This window comes from Hippocampus bargibanti, linkage group LG10 (genome assembly GCF_051943395.1).
Source record: "Hippocampus bargibanti isolate YZ-2025 linkage group LG10, ASM5194339v1, whole genome shotgun sequence".
In the NCBI taxonomy this organism is placed as follows: Eukaryota; Metazoa; Chordata; class Actinopteri; order Syngnathiformes; family Syngnathidae; genus Hippocampus; species Hippocampus bargibanti.
The window spans coordinates 2,760,596-2,780,239 of NC_142743.1; the positions used below are offsets into that span (position 1 = coordinate 2,760,596).

At 42.8% G+C, this 19,644-nt stretch overlaps 1 protein-coding gene across 3 annotated transcripts; it reads right to left on the reverse strand.

Moving 5' to 3' along the window:
* Positions 1 to 213: 213 nt before the first annotated feature.
* LOC148892070 (membrane-spanning 4-domains subfamily A member 12-like) lies at positions 214 to 19,639 on the reverse strand. Of its 3 annotated transcripts, XM_089005680.1 has the most exons (8): positions 19,491 to 19,639; positions 18,095 to 18,223; positions 13,167 to 13,277; positions 12,870 to 12,926; positions 8,091 to 8,237; positions 6,650 to 6,710; positions 5,484 to 5,600; positions 214 to 563 (listed from the first exon to the last, which is right to left on the reverse strand). In XM_089005680.1, the coding sequence occupies exons 2-8, from the start codon at positions 18,218 to 18,220 to the stop codon at positions 460 to 462; spliced, it is 723 nt and encodes a 240-aa protein (XP_088861806.1). In that variant the 5' UTR covers positions 18,221 to 18,223; positions 19,491 to 19,639; the 3' UTR covers positions 214 to 459. The 3 variants fall into 3 exon arrangements, with proteins under 3 accessions (XP_088861806.1, XP_088861807.1, XP_088861808.1); XM_089005681.1 differs by lacking the exon at positions 6,650 to 6,710 and having other exon boundaries at positions 19,491 to 19,637; XM_089005682.1 differs by lacking the exons at positions 5,484 to 5,600; positions 6,650 to 6,710 and having other exon boundaries at positions 19,491 to 19,638.
* Between the last annotated feature and the right edge of the window lie 5 nt (positions 19,640 to 19,644).

The window sequence follows — 19,644 nt, forward strand, 5'->3', positions numbered from 1 at the left end:
CCGGTAGGAAATCTCAGAGAAGGACACGATGGTAAAAGTTTATGTCACCATTTATTGTTGTCTATTGTTTGGTGATGGCTTCTTCATTCTGGTGCTTCCTTTAGTGTAAAAACATAATGAGGCTCTTTGCAGCTGCATTAATAGTAAGGAGAACGTCAGTGACCAAGACAAATGATTTGTAGAAGAATCAAAAAAAGAAACTGCAGATGTGTATAAAGTTTTTTTTTTAATGGAAATGAATTTTAGGGGAAACATTCTATGTTTTCAAACATATCATTTGCATCTTCATGAAACATGATGCCAATCTGGTGCCACATTAACAATTTGTTGACAAATAAGTTGTGAACTGATAATCATAACTGTCAGGTGAAATTAATGAGAAACAGTTGATTTTGCTCATCTGGAGTAGTAACTCATTTACAGTTATACATGAGTATTTAGTGGTTTGTATTGTTTAGATTATGTACAGTGACATTTGTTCATCAAACAATCCACAACATCTTGAGATGGAGTACTGGTCAACCGGGTCTGGTGGAAATAGATGAAGCAACTTCGGTAAAAGACTGCAAGCAGATAAACAGAAGGTAGGAATATGTATAGTACAGAATACAGTGTTATTTCAATAATGGTATATACCAGTCACTGTTTTTGCCAAGTTTGAAAAAAAATCATCAAACGCAAATAAGTGTAATTATGACCTCCGTGACAACTACAGCCATGCTTAGTCATGTTAGACGTCAAATGATTTTTGTTATTGTTGCGTTTTAGAAAAATGTTTCACTGTGACAGACCCAATCAAGAAAGATGGAAAATCACATATGAAAAGGTTTTGGTACAATTTCTGTGGATTGTTCTGATAATCTCAACAGTCAGAACATGCCATAAAGGCCTTATCTTTTACAGTGATACCTCGGCTTACGAACGCTTTAGTTTATGAACTTTTTGCCTTACGAACATTAAATTCGCGAGAATGTAATCTCGGCATCCAAACTAGTTTTCGAGAAACACATGGAGCGCCACAATGGCTGGCGGACTAGTTTTCGACAGAAGAACACCAAACCACACGGCCGTACAGTGCCACTGCGGCTGCCGGACTACTTTTCCACACCCACTTTCTTTCAGTGCAGATGTGGTTTATTATCGAGTGGATAATTTTGCTTTTTGGGACTGAAAAAGACACCACCACAGGCTAGTGTTAAGCCGAAGAGGACACAGAAGAAAATTGCGGTCGAGCAGAAGAAGGAGATCATGGAAAAACACAAATGAATTGTGTGTTTGTAGCGATCTGTGTTTGTAGCATCCCAGAACCAGTATGCTAAGTTGACCATTGCTACGTGTGGCTAAGGGTTTTTCTGTGTCGTCTCAGTAACGGTTTCAGGCAATAGAAGAGTTTGAAAAACTTCTGTTGATTTGGATTAATGAAAAGCAGCTAGCAGGGGTCAGTCCTTACAGAAGGTGACTCTCCTTCCAAACAGTAACTCCCTGCCTCTTCCTCCCACTCCATTCCATCAAGCCATCAACGACCATCACAAATGTAAATAAAATGACTATTATACAGTGCAGTTTATTTCTTTAATTACAATACAATAACACATTTATTATACATAAAATAATGTATATTTTGTGTAGTTTTAAGGCTTATTTAGTAGAAAATTATGTTTTATAGGGACCTGGAAACGGATTATTTTTCAGTTTTTTGATGGTTTCTTATGGGAAATAAATGTTTGGCAGACTTTCGCCTTACACACACTTTCTGGGAACCAATTAAGTTTGGAAGCTGAGGTATCACTGTATTTTAATAGCAATTCACATTCACTGCAATTCAAGATATATATTTTTTCATTCATTTTCATGAACATCCTCACAAGGGTCGAAGGCAGGGGACTCCCTAAACCGGTTAGTAGCCAATCGCATAGCACTCAGAAACGAACAACCATTCACGCTCACACTAACACCTTGGGTCAATTTAAAGTGTTCTATCATCCTGTTGTGCATGTTTTTGGAATGTGAGGGGAAACAGGAGTACAGTACCTAGATAATACCCATATAGCACAAGGAGAAGATGCACACTCCACACTGGGGGGCCGGAGCAGGGATTGAACCCACGACCTCTGCACTATGAGGTTGACTACCAGACCGACTACCTTGGGTCTTATGAATTCATATTATTACTTATGTCATTGATGCTCCTTTAAACCCTGAGTTAATGTCAAAAGACTAAGTACATCGAGGTGTGTTCAAAGTTGCACGTATGATTTTGAGCAGCTCTCCCATCTGCAACACACCTGGTTCAGGTGGTCAGATAATCAATCAGGAGCATTAGAATGATCCTGATTATTTAAATTAGGTGTGTTGCTCCTGGGAGAAGTGGAAAACAGGGGCCCTTGAGGACAGAGGTTGGAGACCTCTGCCTTAGACCAAAGGACGATCTTTTATCTTCCTTGTCAGGAAGGGGCTAATTTGGAATACAAAACAGCCTAATTTTCTTTATGTGTGTATGTGTTGTTAAATATAAAAGAAAACCGATGGCCAAATGTAAACCTGTCAACTGGCCATACCACATATGCATACCTTAAAGGACAACCGAAACCAACGAACAATTGCGTTGATGACGATTCCTTAATGACGTCACGGAGGGAACGCCCGTGACAGAGAAAGCGACACACAATGCATTTTGGGTACTTTTTTTCATCTGAAAACACCGTGTTGATCACGAAATTAGAAGGAAAACGACATATATAACGCGATGGTGAATCGTGTGTCGCAACCAATTGCGGTGACACGCATAATGAAAGTGTAAGTTTACACTAATTCCCAGTGGACAGATCAGCCCATTTCCAACGGAGCTTGTGCGCCATCTTGTGCATGTTATAGGCACTACATTAGAGTCCAGACTGCTCGAATTGATACGGAAGGACTTCTTTAATCAATTGCAAACATTTATGCTTTCCTCCATCCATCCATCCATCTTCTTCCGCTTATCCGGGGTCGGATCGCGGGGGCAGCAGCTACAGTAGGGAAGCCCAGACTTCCCTCTCCCCAGCCACTTGCTCTAGCTCGTCCTGGCGAATCCCGAGGCGTTCCCAGGCCAGCTGGGAGACATAGCCTCTCCAGCGTGTCCTGGGTCGTCCCCGGGGTCTCCTGCCAGTGGGGCATACTCGGAACACCTCACCAGGGAGGTGTCCTGGGGGCATCCTAATCAGATGCCCGAGCCACCTCATCTGGCTCCTCTCTGTGTGGAGAAGAAGCGGCTCGACTTTGAGCCCCTCCCGGATGACCAAGGTTCTCACCTTATCTCTAAGGGAGAGCCCGGACACCCTACGGAGAAAGGTCATTTCGGCCGCTTGCATCCGGGATCTCGTTCTTTCGGTCACAACCCATAGCTCGTGACCATAGATGAGGGTTGGGATGTCGATCGACCAGTAAATTGAGAGCTTTGCTTTTTGGCTCAGCTCCTTCACTACGACAGATCGGTACAAAGTCCGCATCATAGCAGACGCCGGACCGATTCGCCTGTCGATCTCTCGCTCCCTCACACCCTCATTCGTGAACAAGACTCCCAGATACTTAAACTCCTCCACTTGAGGCAAAATCTCCTCGCCGACCCGGAGAGGGCACTCCACTCTTTTCCAACTGAGAACCATTGTCTCAGGTATGGAGGTGCTGATTCTCATCCCAGCCGCACCTCGGTGATTTCAGCCACAGAGATCGGAGTCCCCAGACATTGCTTCCTCCAAGGATTGGTGTTGGTGGAGTGTAGGAGGTCTTCGAAGTACTTTTCCAACCGGTTCACGACGTCTTGAGTCAAGGTCAGCAGCGCCTCATCCTCACTGTACACAGTGTTAGTGGTGCACTGCTTTCCCCTCCTGAGACGCCGGATGGTGGACCAGAATTTCCTCGAAGCGGCCCGGAAGTCGGCTTCCATGGCCTCACCGAACTCTTCCCATGCCCGTGTTTTTGCCTCGGCGACCACCGAGGCTGCATTCCGCTTGGCTAATCGATACCTGTCAGCTGTCTCAGGGGTCCCACAGGCCATATAGGCCCGATTTGCCGCCTCAGCAAGGGAGGTACGGAACATGGTCCATTCAGACTCAATGTCCCACACCTCCCCCGGGACATCTGTAAAGTTCTGCCGGAGGTGGGAGTTGAAACTCCTTCTGACAGGGGATTCCCAACAAACCCACACAACACGTTTGGGTCTGCCAGGTCGGACTGGCATCTTCCCCCACCAACGGAGCCTACTCACCACCAGGTGGTGATCAGTTGACAGCTCCGCCCCTCTCTTCACTCGAGTGTCCAAAACATGAGGCCGCAAATCCGATGATACAACTACAAAGTCAATCATCGAACTGCAACCAAGGGTGTCCTGGTACCACATGCACATATGGACACCCTTATGTTTGAATGAAGTGTTTGTGATAGACAATCCGTGTCGAGCACAGAAGTCCAATAACAAAACACCACTCCTGTTCTGACGTGGGGGCCGTTCCTCCCAATCACGCCCCTCCCGGTCTCACTGTCATTGCCCACATGAGCATTGAAATCGGCCAGCAGAACAAGGAAGTCCCCAGGGGGAGTGCTCTCCAGCACACCCCCTAAGGTCTCCAAAAAGGATGGGTACACTGAACTGCTGTTTAGTCCGTATGCAGACAACAGTCAGAATCCGTGCCTCCACCCGAAGGCGGAGGAGAGCAACCCTTTTGTCTACCAGGGTGAATCCGAACGTACAGGCAGCAAGCCAGGAGGCAATAAGTATGCTGACACCTGCTCTACGCCTCTCACCGTGGGCAACTCCAGAGTGGAAGAGAGTCTAACCCCTCTAGAGAGGGCTGGTACCGGAACCCAGGCTGTGTGTGGAGGCAAGCCCAACTATGTCTAGTCTGAACTTTTCAACCTCGTGCACCAGCTCGGGCTCCTTCCCTGTAGTGACGTTCCACGTCCCAAGAGCTAGCTTCTGCAGTCGAGGGTCGGACCGCCAGGGTCCCCGCCTTTGGCTGCCGCCCAGCTCACAATGCACCTGACCCCTCTGGCCCCTCCCATGGTGGTGAGCCCTTGAGAAGGGGGACCCACATTTCCTCTTTGGGCTGAGCCCGACCGAGCCCCATGGGTGTAGGCCCGGCCACCAGGCGCTCGCCAACGAGCCCCATCTCCAGGCAGGGGCCCTGGTGACCTGCGTCCGGGCAAGAGAAAACCAAGTCCATTTATGTTTTTCTTCATATGGGGTCTTTTGAGTCGTACTTTGTCTGGTCCCTCACCCAGGACTTGTTTGCCATGGGTGACCCGGCCAGGGGCACAAAGCCCAAGACAACCTAGCTCCTAGAATCATTGGGACACACAAACCCCTCCACCACGGTAAGGTGACGACTCATTCAGGAAACAAAAAAATGGTGTCAGTTGTCCTTTAAGCACAATTTCTTTTTATTAATCGATCTTGAAACATGCAACAATATATTTTGAAAACTACAATAAAGAACTTGTCTTACACTGTAGAATCCAAAGGTATACTTCATTCTGTACAGATAGAAGCATAGAGTGGCAGAGCCCGCAGTCTGGGCCAATGTGAAGAGCAGGAGCGAGAATTTCAACCCTCTGGTCAGGCGCTGTTCAGAAACATTTCAATTCACAATGTCATATCAATGTCATTTAACTTTACCAAGACACTTATTTCAAACTGTATAAGCCAAAGGCCATTAACTCAGACTAAAAATAGAGTACTAGCTATTGTGTATTTAATATACCGATTACATGCTCGGCATGTACTCAATGCTACTCATCTTTTACTAATATTCCAAATAGTGAGGATAATTTAAGCCTTCACCCAGACTTACAGATCATGCATGAGGCTAAAACAGGTGGAGACAACACAATTATCTTTGCCATGTTTCGGAAACACCCAGAAAACTGAAGCATAATGCTATGCTAGTTTGAAAGATAGTCCTATATTTGAATAAAGTCTCCTTGAGAGTTTTGAAAGGCATTTATAAATGAAATGTATTATTATTATTATTATTATTATTATTATTATTATTATTATTATTATAAGCTGATGTATATTTGTGGTTTGTTTTGAACCCAACTCATCAAGAAAAAAGGAAACTAATACGGGGGTTAGTCAAAAAGTTCTCAGACAAATGCCATAATTTTGAAGAAAGTGATTACATGGTGCCAGAGGCAGCCCCCCCAATTTTATCAGGAAGGCTTTTACAGGTGGATACACAAAAGTGTATTGACACAATGGAGCTTATGTCGAAAAGTAATGAGTTGTTCAAAGGAATGATGGCATTTTCTGAGAAAATTTTGACTACCCCTCGTATATTCATCTTCTTTGCCTTTTCTCGGTTCCGGGACATGGGGAATACAAATGCTCACGGACCATGTAAACAAACTCAAACTAAAATACAGTGGGACCTTGGCTTGCGAACTTAATTGGTTCCCAGACAGAGTGTGTAAAGCGAAAAGTGTGTATCCCAAAAATTAATTTCCCATAGGAAACCATTAAAATGAGAATAATCAGTTCCCAGGTCCCCATAAAACATAATTTTCGACTTTCTAATTTTCTCAGCCTTAAAACTACACAAAATATACCTTGTTTTATGTATAATAAATGTGCTATAGTATTAGTACTGTACAATAAAGTTATTTTATTTACCTTTGTGATGGTCGTTAATGGCTTGATGGAATGGAATGTCCGGTTTCCTCAGCATTAAACACTTGATGAGGAACATAGGCTTCTTTCACCATCTTGAGGAATGATCCCTTGTAGGTGCTTTCTCTGTGATAAGTGTATCTAGTTCTTCATAAATTGTGATCTGTTTAGCTGGGTTGATAGCTTTTTGCATCAAGTGTACAGATGGCTTGTGCGGGTTACTTGTGAACAATGTTCCCTCTAAGCTGCGCGCGTGCGCAATCGCGCGCCGCTTGCACATACTCTGCGCACAAGAACATCTATGCAGCGCACATTTTGCAATGTAACTCAATGAGTGACAGGTGTCCAGCCAATAAGGCTGTACAGTTCACGTACGCTACGCAGCCAATCGGAGCAGAATAGCGCGAATGTGCCCTGCCCATATGCGCCGTGATACTGCCGTGGTACTGGTGTGTGGCCAAAGCGTACACATCTGATGTTGCTCACAGTAGTCCTCAGTGTGCTCAGGGAGCTTGTGTGTCTGCTCAGACACATGAAAAATTAGAGGGAACATTGCTTGTGAAGCTTGATTGGATTGCATTAGATTGGATTTGCCTTTATTATTCTCGCAGTGGAGAAATGTACATTTCACAGCAGCAAAGTTGATTGATGGGATATTTAACCTTCCAGTCTACACTATGCTTTTGAACTATCAAAGTTGAAATGGGTTCGAATCTCACTTTTCTATCCATTTTCTCACCATTTTACTTGTTTCTTTTCACTTTTTTCAAGCTCTGTCTCTCCCTTTCGCGTGTGTGTATCTTTTCTCACTCTCTCTCTGTCTAACCCCCCCCCCCCCCCCCCACTGCTGGGTTCTTGACCAATAACATGGCTTTAACCGAAGACACCATTTTGTTTTTTGGAGAACGGCCTCACTCTCTCTCTGTCTGTAACCCCCTCCCCCACTGCTGCGTTCTTGACCAATCACGTGGCTTTAACCGATGACTGGTTGCGGGGAATAGAGGACAAAAAAAGTCCGCTGCCATTTCCTTGTTTGGAGAGCAAGCCTTGTGAGACCGCTTGTGGACGGCTGCCGACTCGGGCGCCATCTTGGACTTATATCATTATCATCCCACTCTCCATCTCTTGTCTTTTTTTCCATACTTGCTTATTAATTCAAGAGCACCCACAAATTAAAGGCGCTAAGGGGTCCTATGAAACTCGACCTCGACCGATTTGGAATGGAATTTTTTAGTTGAAACTGAATTTTTTTGGTTGTAGTTTAAAGCCTGATTCCCAAACCTACACATGCCTCTGCAGTTTCTAAACCATATGACCGGCTTACATTTTGTAATAATAGCATTTGCCCTTGTCGTGTTGCAATCATATTATCAGCATACCAATAAAACTACACATAGTTCATGCTGGCGAGGTGAGGGAAAGCATCACAGTAATTAATACAGACCGTGGCGTAGAAGTTTATGTTACAGTTTCCATCCAGGTTCTTGACACATGATGCCTCTGGATGTTTGTCCAGATCAACAGAATACACAATCACAGCAATAACTGACACCAAAGTGGAAACAACATTCACCATCAAGGATGCCTGGTACTGCAAGAGAAAAAGAACATATATAAGTGTTTATATACAGTAAAGTCTCGTTATATCGATATTCAAGGGAGTCCGAAAAAATATCGATATAACCGGGACTATCGATATATCCGATATCGATATAACGAGACTTTACTGTATATATATTTTTTTTTTATTCAAATGACCACAGAAATAATTGTCATAAAGTCAATATCATGCCACAACTTTCAATTTGTAGATTATTATTTTTTTTTTTGGGGGGGGGGGGCATTTAAAGGAAAGGTTCCTCTAATTTGGGGTATAAATTATAAAATGCTAAATTTGAGTCTCAATGGTATTCTTTTCCGTAATGACCCAGGTGAGAGATTGTAGAGCCCATGTCTGAATGAATTAAACCTCCAGGACAAATGTACGAAAGTAATGTAAACTTCAAAACGGGGCCAACATTGGACATTGGAAAACGGTGGCTCACTTTCTGTAGGATATAATACCAATCTGTTGATCGATGAGAAGGTTTCTTCAGCCGTCATCTGTACAAAAGTGAAGGTTTCGGACGTTTCGCCTCCTATCCAAGAGGCTTCATCAGCGAACTAAAGTCTGACTGGCCCCATTTACGACCAGTCAGACTTTAGTTCGCTGACGAAGCCTCTTGGATAGGAGGCGAAACGTCCGAAACCTTCACTTTTGTACAGATGACGGCTGAAGAAACCTTCTCATCGATGGACCACTCCTGTACGACTGAGAGCTTACACAGACGTACCAATCTGTTGGCAAACAGTTCTGGGTTCCTCAGTGTTTAATACTATTAATAATTTCATATAAACCGGTTATCAAGATGATAAAGATATGGCCAGATGAGGAAAAACTGGTACGACAAGAATTTTTGGACAACACTGATTAGAATGTTTTTGAAACTTCAAATGGCAGCCGTGAATACACACACTGGAAATAAATGTGTTAAATTATCGCGTTAATCAGAATCAGATGGCCTTTAATAGTCAATGGAGACATTTGCAATCTAAAGCAGCAAAATTGAAAGGGAGGGAGTGTCAGAAGATGAAACAATGTATTCTATGCACAAAAGAAAATGTCAGAAGACTGAAATGACAACTGCACGAAAAAGTTTCATAAAAAGAACTGTACATCGTGCAAAATATAAAAATATGTAAAAGTATAAAAAGCATGTCATTCACCTTCAATGAATGACATATTTTACAACTTTTTCCATATATACGGTGCACCGGATTATAAGGCGCTACAGTGGAGGCTGGAGTTACGTTATGCATTTGGTGCTAGATGCTGATTCGACGGTGCAGCGCTAAACAGAATGTCAAGAACACAGTCAGAGAGGTCAGTCAAACTTAAAAATCAGCTTTCTGACAACTCAATTCACTCCTAAAATGAATAAACAACTGTTTTATTATTTTCTCAGAGGTAAAGTATGTATATTTTCATGACACAGTTTATCATTTAACAACAGCAAGCTAGTGCTAGTCGTGGAGGGGAACGAAAAAAAACATTGTGATGCTGTTACGGTAAATTAAATGTAAATGCAATCACAATATACTAACACTCTTCATAGTGCAAAGCAATAACAATAATAACTCTAAAGCATTGGCATAACTGCTGTTCACGCGTTAATGTCCATATTCACAATATGACCAACCTTGTTGAACTGTAAACACACAAAAGAAACACGTAAAGCAGTTCATTCCTCATGTTCGAATCTGTGGAAATAATTATTTTTCTTCCTTGTCCGAATTGAACAGCTGGACAAATGTGGCATCCAACATGCCCGGCCGGCTCCGTCTCATCCAAGTTTGTCATTCATGGAGTCAGCGTCGCTGTTGTTGTCTGGCAGTTGAGTGACAATTTCTGCCTTCCTATCAGCCCAGGCATTTACGATCCACTGGCAGATAGTGGCGTATGTCGTCCGGCGCTGTCTCCCCATCTTGGTGAACGTGTGTTCGCCTTCTGCATCCATCGCTCCCACGCACTTAGCAGTCTAGCTTTGAATTCTCTGTGGACACCGTTGTATATATCCCGGCATGCACCGCACACTACTTCTTCTACGGGGGGGAAATGAAATCTCGGCTGCTTACCGTAGTGACAAGACCTGTTGCGGTTCAATATTGATCCATTTATACGGCGCACCGCATTATAAGGCGCAGTGTCAGCTTTTGAAAGCTTTCAGGTGCGCCTTATGGTTCGGAAAATACGGTAACTGTATTGACTTGACATAAGGTGGCTGTGCTATCTAGAAAGTGTGAATCCAGGTTATTTCATGTGTGTTTATTAAGAAGCCTGACAGCAGTTGGTAGTAACAAGCGGCAATACAGTAAAGTCTCGTTATATCGATATTCAAGGGAGTCCGAAAAAATATCGATATAACCGGGACTATCGATATATCCGACCCTGTTTGCATGTAATTTTCTCCGTGCGTGCATAGAAATAGTATCGATATAACCGGGACTATCGATATATCCGATATCGATATAACGAGACTTTACTGTATCTCCCTTTCTTACAGCGCTGGTGTAACAGTCACTGGCTGAAGGAGCTACCCATTGCCCTTTTGATGTGGGTTCAGAGGGCGTCAAAATGCCCTCTCCAAGGACACTTAACTAGACGCTTTCTTTACAAGCATGCTGAAGATCCTGGCTCATTTAATACAGTAAAGTCTCGTTATATCGATATCGGATATATCGATAGTCCCGGTTATATCGATACTATTTCTATGCACGCACGGAGAAAATGACATGCAAACAGGGTCGGATATATCGATAGTCCCGGTTATATCGATATTTTTTCGGACTCCCTTGAATATCAATATAACGAGACTTTACTGTAATACGAATAAGAAGAATAAGAACAGCTTTATTCATCCTACAAAGGAGAAATGTCTGATCTACGGCAACAAAATTGAGCGGGGCAAACAATTTAGGGTTTCCCTAGCCTCGTGCCCTTAGACGGCTGGGATAGGCTCTAGCACCCTCCACGACCCTAATGATAAATAAAAGGTCTGCAAAATGGATGGATGGATATTATACAAACAGTTTTTGGACAGTATATTCTTGCATTTTCTTGCTTGTGCTGTTTATTATTATATCTTGAGCAGCTCCGCCGCCGAGTACTGCAGCAGTCCAACGGGTCGATAGAGGAGCAACATGATATTGCACTGCAACGTCCAGAGACAGGCAGAGGCCAGATTAACCCTCATCATGCGGGTACAGGTGGGTGGAGATGATACGCGTCCTCGTCTGTGATCCGGATAAACGACTGGAATCATGAGATGATTCGAAGCCAAAACGGACTGGCATAGGACCATAAATTCCTCTGGTGACTGACGGGTATTACCAGAGATTACAGGAACCGTAAAAAACTAAAAAGAGCCAAAAATATTTGCGGGCGAGCAGCGGCAGCCAAAAGCGCGCCAGCATACACTCGACCCGGAAGTGAATAATGAACAGACTGAGATGGTTTGGGCATGTCTAGACAAGAGAGAGTGATTATATCGGAAGAAGGAAGCTGGGCCTTAAACTGCCAGGCAGGATACCGAAAGGAAGACCTAAAATGAGGTTTATGGATGTCTTCTGCCCTGACCATATGTTGGATATGAGAGCATAGTGTGTATACAGCGAATTTAACAATCTTCCAATAAAAACACAAAGAGAGAATCCACCGTTCAGTAATTTTATGTCTTTCTTGCATACAAACAGAAAAACAATATGAATGTTGTACAGCATCCAATTATACCTATAAAATTACATTAATGTAACTGGCATATTCTCTAGCCCATTCAACAATTCTATGGTAAGTATTTGAAATGCTTAACTGATGAAATATTGATGTAGGCTTATAAATAACTTGCACAACAAACAGTAAAATGTATAAAAGTTGTAAATGTACTTACAGATTGTGCTTGAACAAGTCAAAAGAAAGAGGATGGACGTGGATGTGATCACACCTCTCCACTGTTATATTTCAAAATGGCAACTCCACAAGTTTTTGAGTAGTTTTAACTATTTTCATCACTAGGGGCACTATGCTGCATTGTAATGCAATTACTAGGGGCAGAATAGGATGTTGTGAAAGAGGACATGACGGTAGCTGGTGTGAGAGAAGAGGATGCACAAAACCGGGTTAGATGGAGGACAGTAATTCGCTGTGGCGACCCCTGAAGGGAAAGCCGAAAGCAAAAGAAGAAGGAGAAGAAGACCCTATTTTGTGCTGAACCAGCCCGCCTGTCAATTTTAAAAATCCATGTGGCCCCCGAGCCAAAATGTTTGCCCACTCCTGGTATAATACAATTAAAATGTTCATCCATCTTGTTGGTCACATGTAAAAAGACGTTAGATGTTATTTGTGTGAAGGCCAATGGCATCATGAAAATATTTCCTGTTGCAAAAATGAGAACTGATTTTAGCAAAGCACTTCACTGAGGTGGCATAGGTGAGCCATGCCCCCCCAACCTCAAATCCCTCACATATTCCGGTGTGGAGATCAGTTTGGATTTTTATTTATTTATTTTACATTAATAATTATCATCCAAAGTTATTTACGTGAAACAAATTATTTGAGGCTAGAGGTTGTGAAATTTTGTATAATAAAGGCATTTTAACAGACAATGCAAGTTTACTACATACTTACAGTCCTCGTGGTGCAGTGTTTGTCCAAGATGATAGCAACCACTCCAGCTGTTATAAACTGGCCATGCGAATGCACGCACGCACGCGCACATGCACGCACACATGCACACACACACACACACACACACACGCACATGCACACGCACACACACACACACACACACACACACACACACACACACACACACACACAGACTAAGAAATTGGGTTGTGGTAATTCATAAGAAAGTTGTCAACAAAAGTACACCATAATATAGAATGCTGAGGTATCTGAGCGAATAGGGTCAAAAACACTCACCACAAGGCCACTCCACCATGGCACACCCAGGTAAACCACCTCAGTGACATTGATGAAGTGCAGTGGAATAGAGTAGGACATGATCATCAGGGCCAGCATTATCTGACTCACCTACAACCATGCACAAAAAAATATTCATGAAACATACAGTAATACATCACAAATGTTGGTACCTTATCTTTGGTAACATTGTTACCAAACAATTGCAGGCTTGTTTAGGTCTGAATTTGTTTTAAAAACATATACAGTGATCCCACACCTATCGCCGTAATAAGTGAATTGCTTCTCGATTGAGTAAATTTTGAAAAAAAATTATTTCAATATACAGTAAAGTCTCGTTATATCGATATTCAAGGGAGTCCGAAAAAATATCGATATAACCGGGACTATCGATATATCCGACCCTGTTTGCATGTAATTTTCTCCGTGCGTGCATAGAAATAGTATCGATATAACCGGGACTATCGATATATCCGATATCGATATAACGAGACTTTACTGTAGTTTATGTTTAATTCTGCATTTATATTGCTCTGAGTGTTATTGTATGTAAAGGTTATGAAACAGGAAAACTATACTTGGCCCAAGGAACCTGTAGATGACAATAAGAGAAAGCCAACTGACCTTTCTGCATTTCTAAATCAGAATCAGAATCAGAAAACCTTTATTCGTCCCACAACGGGGAAATTTGCAGTCCACAGCAGCAATTTGAAAGGGGATGGGGTGGGGGTGAAAGGATAGGAAGGATATAAAACAAGATATTCTAAGCATAATAAAATTAAAATGTCAGCTGTATACTGTGCAAATGTAAATGTGCAAAGCTGTTTCATAAAAAACTGTACATAGTGCAAGTATCAAGAAAGGCATATTGATATATTGCATCAACCAATATTTACAAGTGTCCAGTTTTTTTTTTTTCACATGTGATCATTGAGAATTGCAAAGTCTGACAGCAGTCGGTAGGAACGAGTGGCGGTACCTCTCCTTCTTGCAGCCGAGGTGTAATAGTCTCCGGCTGAAGGAGCTACACAATGCTGTCAGGGTGGGCAGGAGGGGGTGGGAGGGGCTGTCCATCATAGCTTTTAATTTAGCTAGCGTCCATCTGTTGCCCACCTCCTCCAGAGAATCCGGCGAGCAGCCCAAGACAGAACTGGCCCTCTTGACAAGGCCCTCCAGTCTTTTCCTGTCCCGGGTGGTGATGCTGCCTGACCAGCAGACAATTCCATAGTGGATGGCTGAAGCCACCACAGAGTCATTGAAAGTCTTTAGGAGTGACCCCTGAACTCCAAAATACCTCAGTTTCCTTAGTAGGAAGAGGCGACTCTGTCCCTTTTTGATTAGGGCATCCGTGTTTGTAGTCCAGTCCAGTTTATTGTTGAGAGTAACACCCAGGTACTTGTAGGAGGTCACCCTCTCAATGTCCGAACCCTGGATGTTCAACGGTCTGTCCTGCAGAAATCCACTACCAGTTCCTTGGTTTTCCCGGTGTTGATTTGGAGGTGATTCTGCTGGAACCAGTCCACACAGTCGTTTGTCAGTCCCCTGTATTCCCTATCGTCTCCCTCTGTAATGAGGCCGACAATAGCTGTGTCGTCAGAGAACTTCTGAAGGTGGCAGGTTGGGTGGGGTGTTGTAGTTGAAGTCCGAGGTGTAGAGGGTGAACAGAAATGGAGCCAGGACTGTCCCCTGCGGCGCTACGGTGCTGCAGAGAAGCCTGCCCGACTCACAGTTCTTTACCCTCACGTACTGTGGCCTGTTTGTGAGGTAATCTGTAATCCAGAATGTGAGGTGATGGTCGGCTACGGCATGCCGCAGCTTGTCCCCCAGTAGATTTGGCTGGATGGTGTAGAAGGCACTGGAGAAATCAAAGAATGTGATCCTCACCGTGCTCCCAGCATTCTCCAGGTGCAGCAACGCCGTATGGAGGAGGTTGATGATGGCATCCTCCACACCGATGCTGGGCTGGTAGGAAAACTGTAGCGGGTCCAGCGATGAGCTTGCCAGAGGTGGCAGGTGGGCCAGGACGAGTCTCTCCATCGTCTTCATCAGGTGAGACGTCAGCGCCACTGGTCTCTAGCGGTCATCAGCTCCTTTGGGTTGGCAATCTTGGGCACTGGGACCTGGCATGGTGTTTTCCACAGCTGTGGAACTCTGCCTAGCTTCAGGTTCACGTTGAACAAGTGCTGGACAATGACACACAGCTGGTCGGAGCAGGTCTTGAGGAGTCGGGAACTGATGTCATCCAGACCTGCTGCCTTCCTCACTTCCATCCTCCTCAGTTGGTTCCTCACCTGCGCAGTTGTGACAGACAGGCAGGACCCAGGAGGCAGAGTGGCGGCTGAGGGTGTGGCAACGGTTGGGAGGGCAGTTGTTGGTTGCGGGAAGCTGGTCGTGAGAGGGGGCAGGGAGGGTAAGTCCACAGTGAAAGTTGGTGCAGGTGCAGCTACAGGTGGAGTTGAGTTGAAGATCGGCTGATTTGAAGTGTTTATCATATCAAACCAAGGATGTGTGAAAATATGAAATACAGTGATACCTCGGTTTACGAATACCTTGGCTTATGAACTTTTCGGTTTACGAACGTTACATTTATGAAAATTTTACCTTGGCATACGAACTTTACCTTGGCATACGAACTTTTTTCGTACGGCTGCCTGAATGAGTGATGTGTCGTTCGCGAACGAGCCCGTTCTTCTAACAACAAAATGGCAGCCGATTGTTTTTGTCCTCTATCCCCCACCCCCAGTCTTCGGTTAAAGCCACGTGATTGGTCAAGAACGCAGCAGTGAGGGGGGGGGGGGGGTTTAAACATTAAAGAGACAGGCACAGGCTGACAACAGTGACAGAGTTTCAACTTTGATAGTTCAAAGGCAGAGTGTAAACTGCAAGGTTAAAATATCCCATCAATCAGGCTCCACAAACAACCCGCACAAGCCATCTGTACACTTGATGCAAAAAGCTATCAACCCAGCTAAACAGAACACAATCGATGAGGAACTAGATACAATTATCACAGAGAAAGCACCTACAAGGGATCATTCCTCAAGATGGTGAAAGAAGGTGACGTTCCTCATCAAGTGTTGAATGCTGATGAAAGCGGACATTCCATTCCATCAAGCCATCAACGACCATCACAAAGGTAAATAAAACGACTTTATTATAAAGTACAGTTTATTTCTTTAATTATACTACCATAGCATGTTTATAATAATAATAATAATAATAATAATAATAATAATAATAATACATTTAATTTACAAGCGCCTTTCTGAGCACTCAAGGACACTTTACAACAAAGACAACACACAAAACACTAAAATCATACATAAAACAATAAATAATAATAAATAAAATAAAATAATATATATATATAATAAAATAATTATACATAAAATAAGGTATATTTTGTGTAGTTTTAAGGCTTAGAAAATTAGAAAGTAGAAAATTATGTTTTATGGGGACCTGGGAACGGATTATTCTCATTTTAATGGTTTCCTATGGGAAATTAATCTTTGTGTGCTACATGTGCTAATTGTAATAGATATGCGCCAGTGCTGGCATAGTGGAGTTACAAAGTTGCGCCATTGGTTGTCAAAATACGTAAATGGCGCAAGGGCGCAGCCCAGATGGATCCCTGAAAATACACAACATGAGACTTATCTTTCCCAGACCTGTCTGACGAAAATGGTTTCTTGTATAAATTCTGCAGCTTGTCATTGAAATTTCATGCATAGCACAGCTCTATTTCACAACCAAGCAAGGAAATAGGCTGAGTTCCTCATATCTATGATATGATTAATCTTTACAAGCATTTAGAGATTTGATTCTCAAGCTATTTTCATCACTTGGAATTGGTTCATATTGTGGAAAAATAACAGATGAAATGGGGACAGACATATGTATGACTTATGGTTAAAGGGTCAGTCTTTGCAATCATCTTAAAATCACGACTGATTCTTGTTTCTTTTTGTTTCTTGTGTATTTTATACAGGTATGTTGAGTTTAGGGGGGATACACAGTCATTTTTGGTAGGGAACACTGCCTCAGTGTAAGTGTGCACACGGACAGTTGTCAATTGGTGAAGGCATTTATGTTTTCCACATTCCTGCAGGGATTTTCCTCAGATACCTCGGTTTACTCCCACATCCCAAAAACATGCATGGCAGGCTAATGGAACACTCTAAATCAGTTGTTCTTAACCTTGTTAGAGGCACCGAACCAACAAATTATTGTGTACATTCACTGAACCCTACATTAGCAGAGTAAGAAAAATTGGATTCAAGATGTGTCACTTCACTTTTGGTGGTTTGATACTATAGTTGGTCAACTTGACATAACAAATCATGCATAGAGGATGCTGTGTCCCAGCATTCCGTAATGCATGTGCATCTATGCGGTACATATACATCTGATGACTACTTTATTTATGTATAATACTTTATTTATACATGTATTAAAACATGACGTACCATTGTGAAAGTCCCATTTGACTCCTGAGCGAATTAAATTCCTCACGGCACTGATTGGACAAGCAATATAATGTGATCATCTGCGGCCACTGATTGACAAGTGGGCGTGTCATAACACATTGAGATGTTCAGTCGGTTGAGGCTCCGTTGAACCCCTGAGATCGATTCCCCAAACCACTCTAAATTGTCCCTGAGTGGAGTGTGAGCATGTTTGTCGATGTGTGACCTGTGACTGGCTGGCTATCAGTTCAAAGTGTATACCGCCGACTGACCAAAATCATCTGGGATAGGCTCCAGTACGCTCCATGTGAGGCTATCGATGAATGGATGTACCATTTTGTAATGTTGACTAACTATTGCTACTGACATATAAAAAGTATGTGACTCGTGTGTAAAATCAGTAACTTTAATTGACAATACACATAATAATATTGGGGTTATTTATGTGGAATCGGAACTCACCCCAATACATTTGGGTTGGCCACGCTGTTTTGCATGATGCACGTTTTGCTGTCTCTCGGTTAATTTAACAGTATTCAGATCCTCAAGTACCTGCACTGACAAATCCCTTGAGACAGCAACAGCCATCACCTAAAAAGGGCAGCAGAAAGTATCCAAGCATCACTGGAATTACTGTTGCCATTTTGTGGAAGCTTACTACATTAAAAGCGTATATTTCAATCTTAAAAACAAATATCACAAAAGATCAAAACATGATTAAAATATCAAAAGCGAAAACAGTTGAGGTATGAATAACATTAGGTGATGAGTTTGCACATTAATTTGTAATATGTAATAGCAATGAAACGTCGAAAAGAGACTGGGTCAAGCCTGCCTCCCCTAGCAAAATTGAAGTCAAGTGAGTCGCCACTTCGATTGAAAACACTGTGCATTACGATAGTCTGCCGCCCTCGAGTGGCGTGGGCTACCTTCAAAATAAAAGCAACAGAACGAGTACATGCCCAGCAGTGGTTAGGATGAAAAAAAACCGTCGGGTAAGATCACGTTCACCTGATCACCTGGACGAATAAGAACTCTCAGAACAGTGCCAAGAAGCGTTCTCAAGTGGAGAGAGAAAAAGTAGTTGTCGTCGTTGAGTGCATGCTAACATATTGATATTTTTCGTTCATTTAAAAAAAACTCTAAATGTAAGTCTTCATACGTTGAGCAACTGGGGAAACTAGAGCACCCCAGCTATCTAACCAGATCACTCTGATACAGATCTGATCTTGTATTTTGGAATAAAAGTTATCTGAAAACTGGAAAAGTGACCTTTGTCCTGGCATGCAAACATTGCTATTTTTTTGTAAATGTTTAAAAACCTCTAAATGTAAAAGTCTTCTTTATCCCTTGACCGGTTGATCCAGATCTGATGTTGTATTTTGGAATAACAAAGACTTTTACATTTAGAGTTTTTTTTTTAATTACAAAAAATATCAACACGTTCGTATGAACTCAACTATGACAACTACTTCTTTCACCACTTAAGAACGGTTTTGGCACTGGCTCTTATTCTTCCTGGGTAACAGTGATCCTTACCCGACTGCCAAGAAACCGCTTGTTTTACATATTTTTTTATTTGCATGGAGTCGTTGTGTCGCTTTTATTTGAAGGTGTCCCACGCCACTCGTAGGCCGCAGACTACCGTAATGCACAGTGTTGTCAATCGAAGTGGCGGCTCACTTGAAATTCGATTTTGCTAGTGGAGCCCTGACCTCAGTGAAAAAAGGGAGGGTCGGGTTGTGGATTGGAAGTTGTGGTTGATTGTTGCACAATCGACGATTGCATTTCGTTGGTCCAAATTCAAAGTACGCAAGTAAGTTTCACATAAAAAGGACAAATATAGAATATCCCCTACCTTTATTCACGTCGAAGTTCACAAAAGTATATATATTTTAAAAACAACTTCAGCGTCGACACGACAATTTCAGTCACGTTTCTCCTTTAAGCGGGCTCTTCAGCTATGTGCGCAAGAAGAAAAACAGCAGCAGACTGACGTTTTTCCTCGAAGG

Bases quoted from the DNA above. Each gene is read 5' to 3' on its own strand.
- LOC148892070 (XM_089005680.1), bottom strand. From the start codon at position 18,220: ATGGCTGTTGCTGTCTCAAGGGATTTGTCAGTGCAGGTACTTGAGGAT. The intron at 12,927-13,166 runs GTGAGTGTTTTT...TCGCATGGCCAG, and splicing joins CATGGTGGAGTGGCCTTGTG to TTTATAACAGCTGGAGTGGT. The intron at 6,711-8,090 runs GTCTGTATTAAT...TTCCTCATCAAG, and splicing joins ACATAAACTTCTACGCCACG to TGTTTAATGCTGAGGAAACC.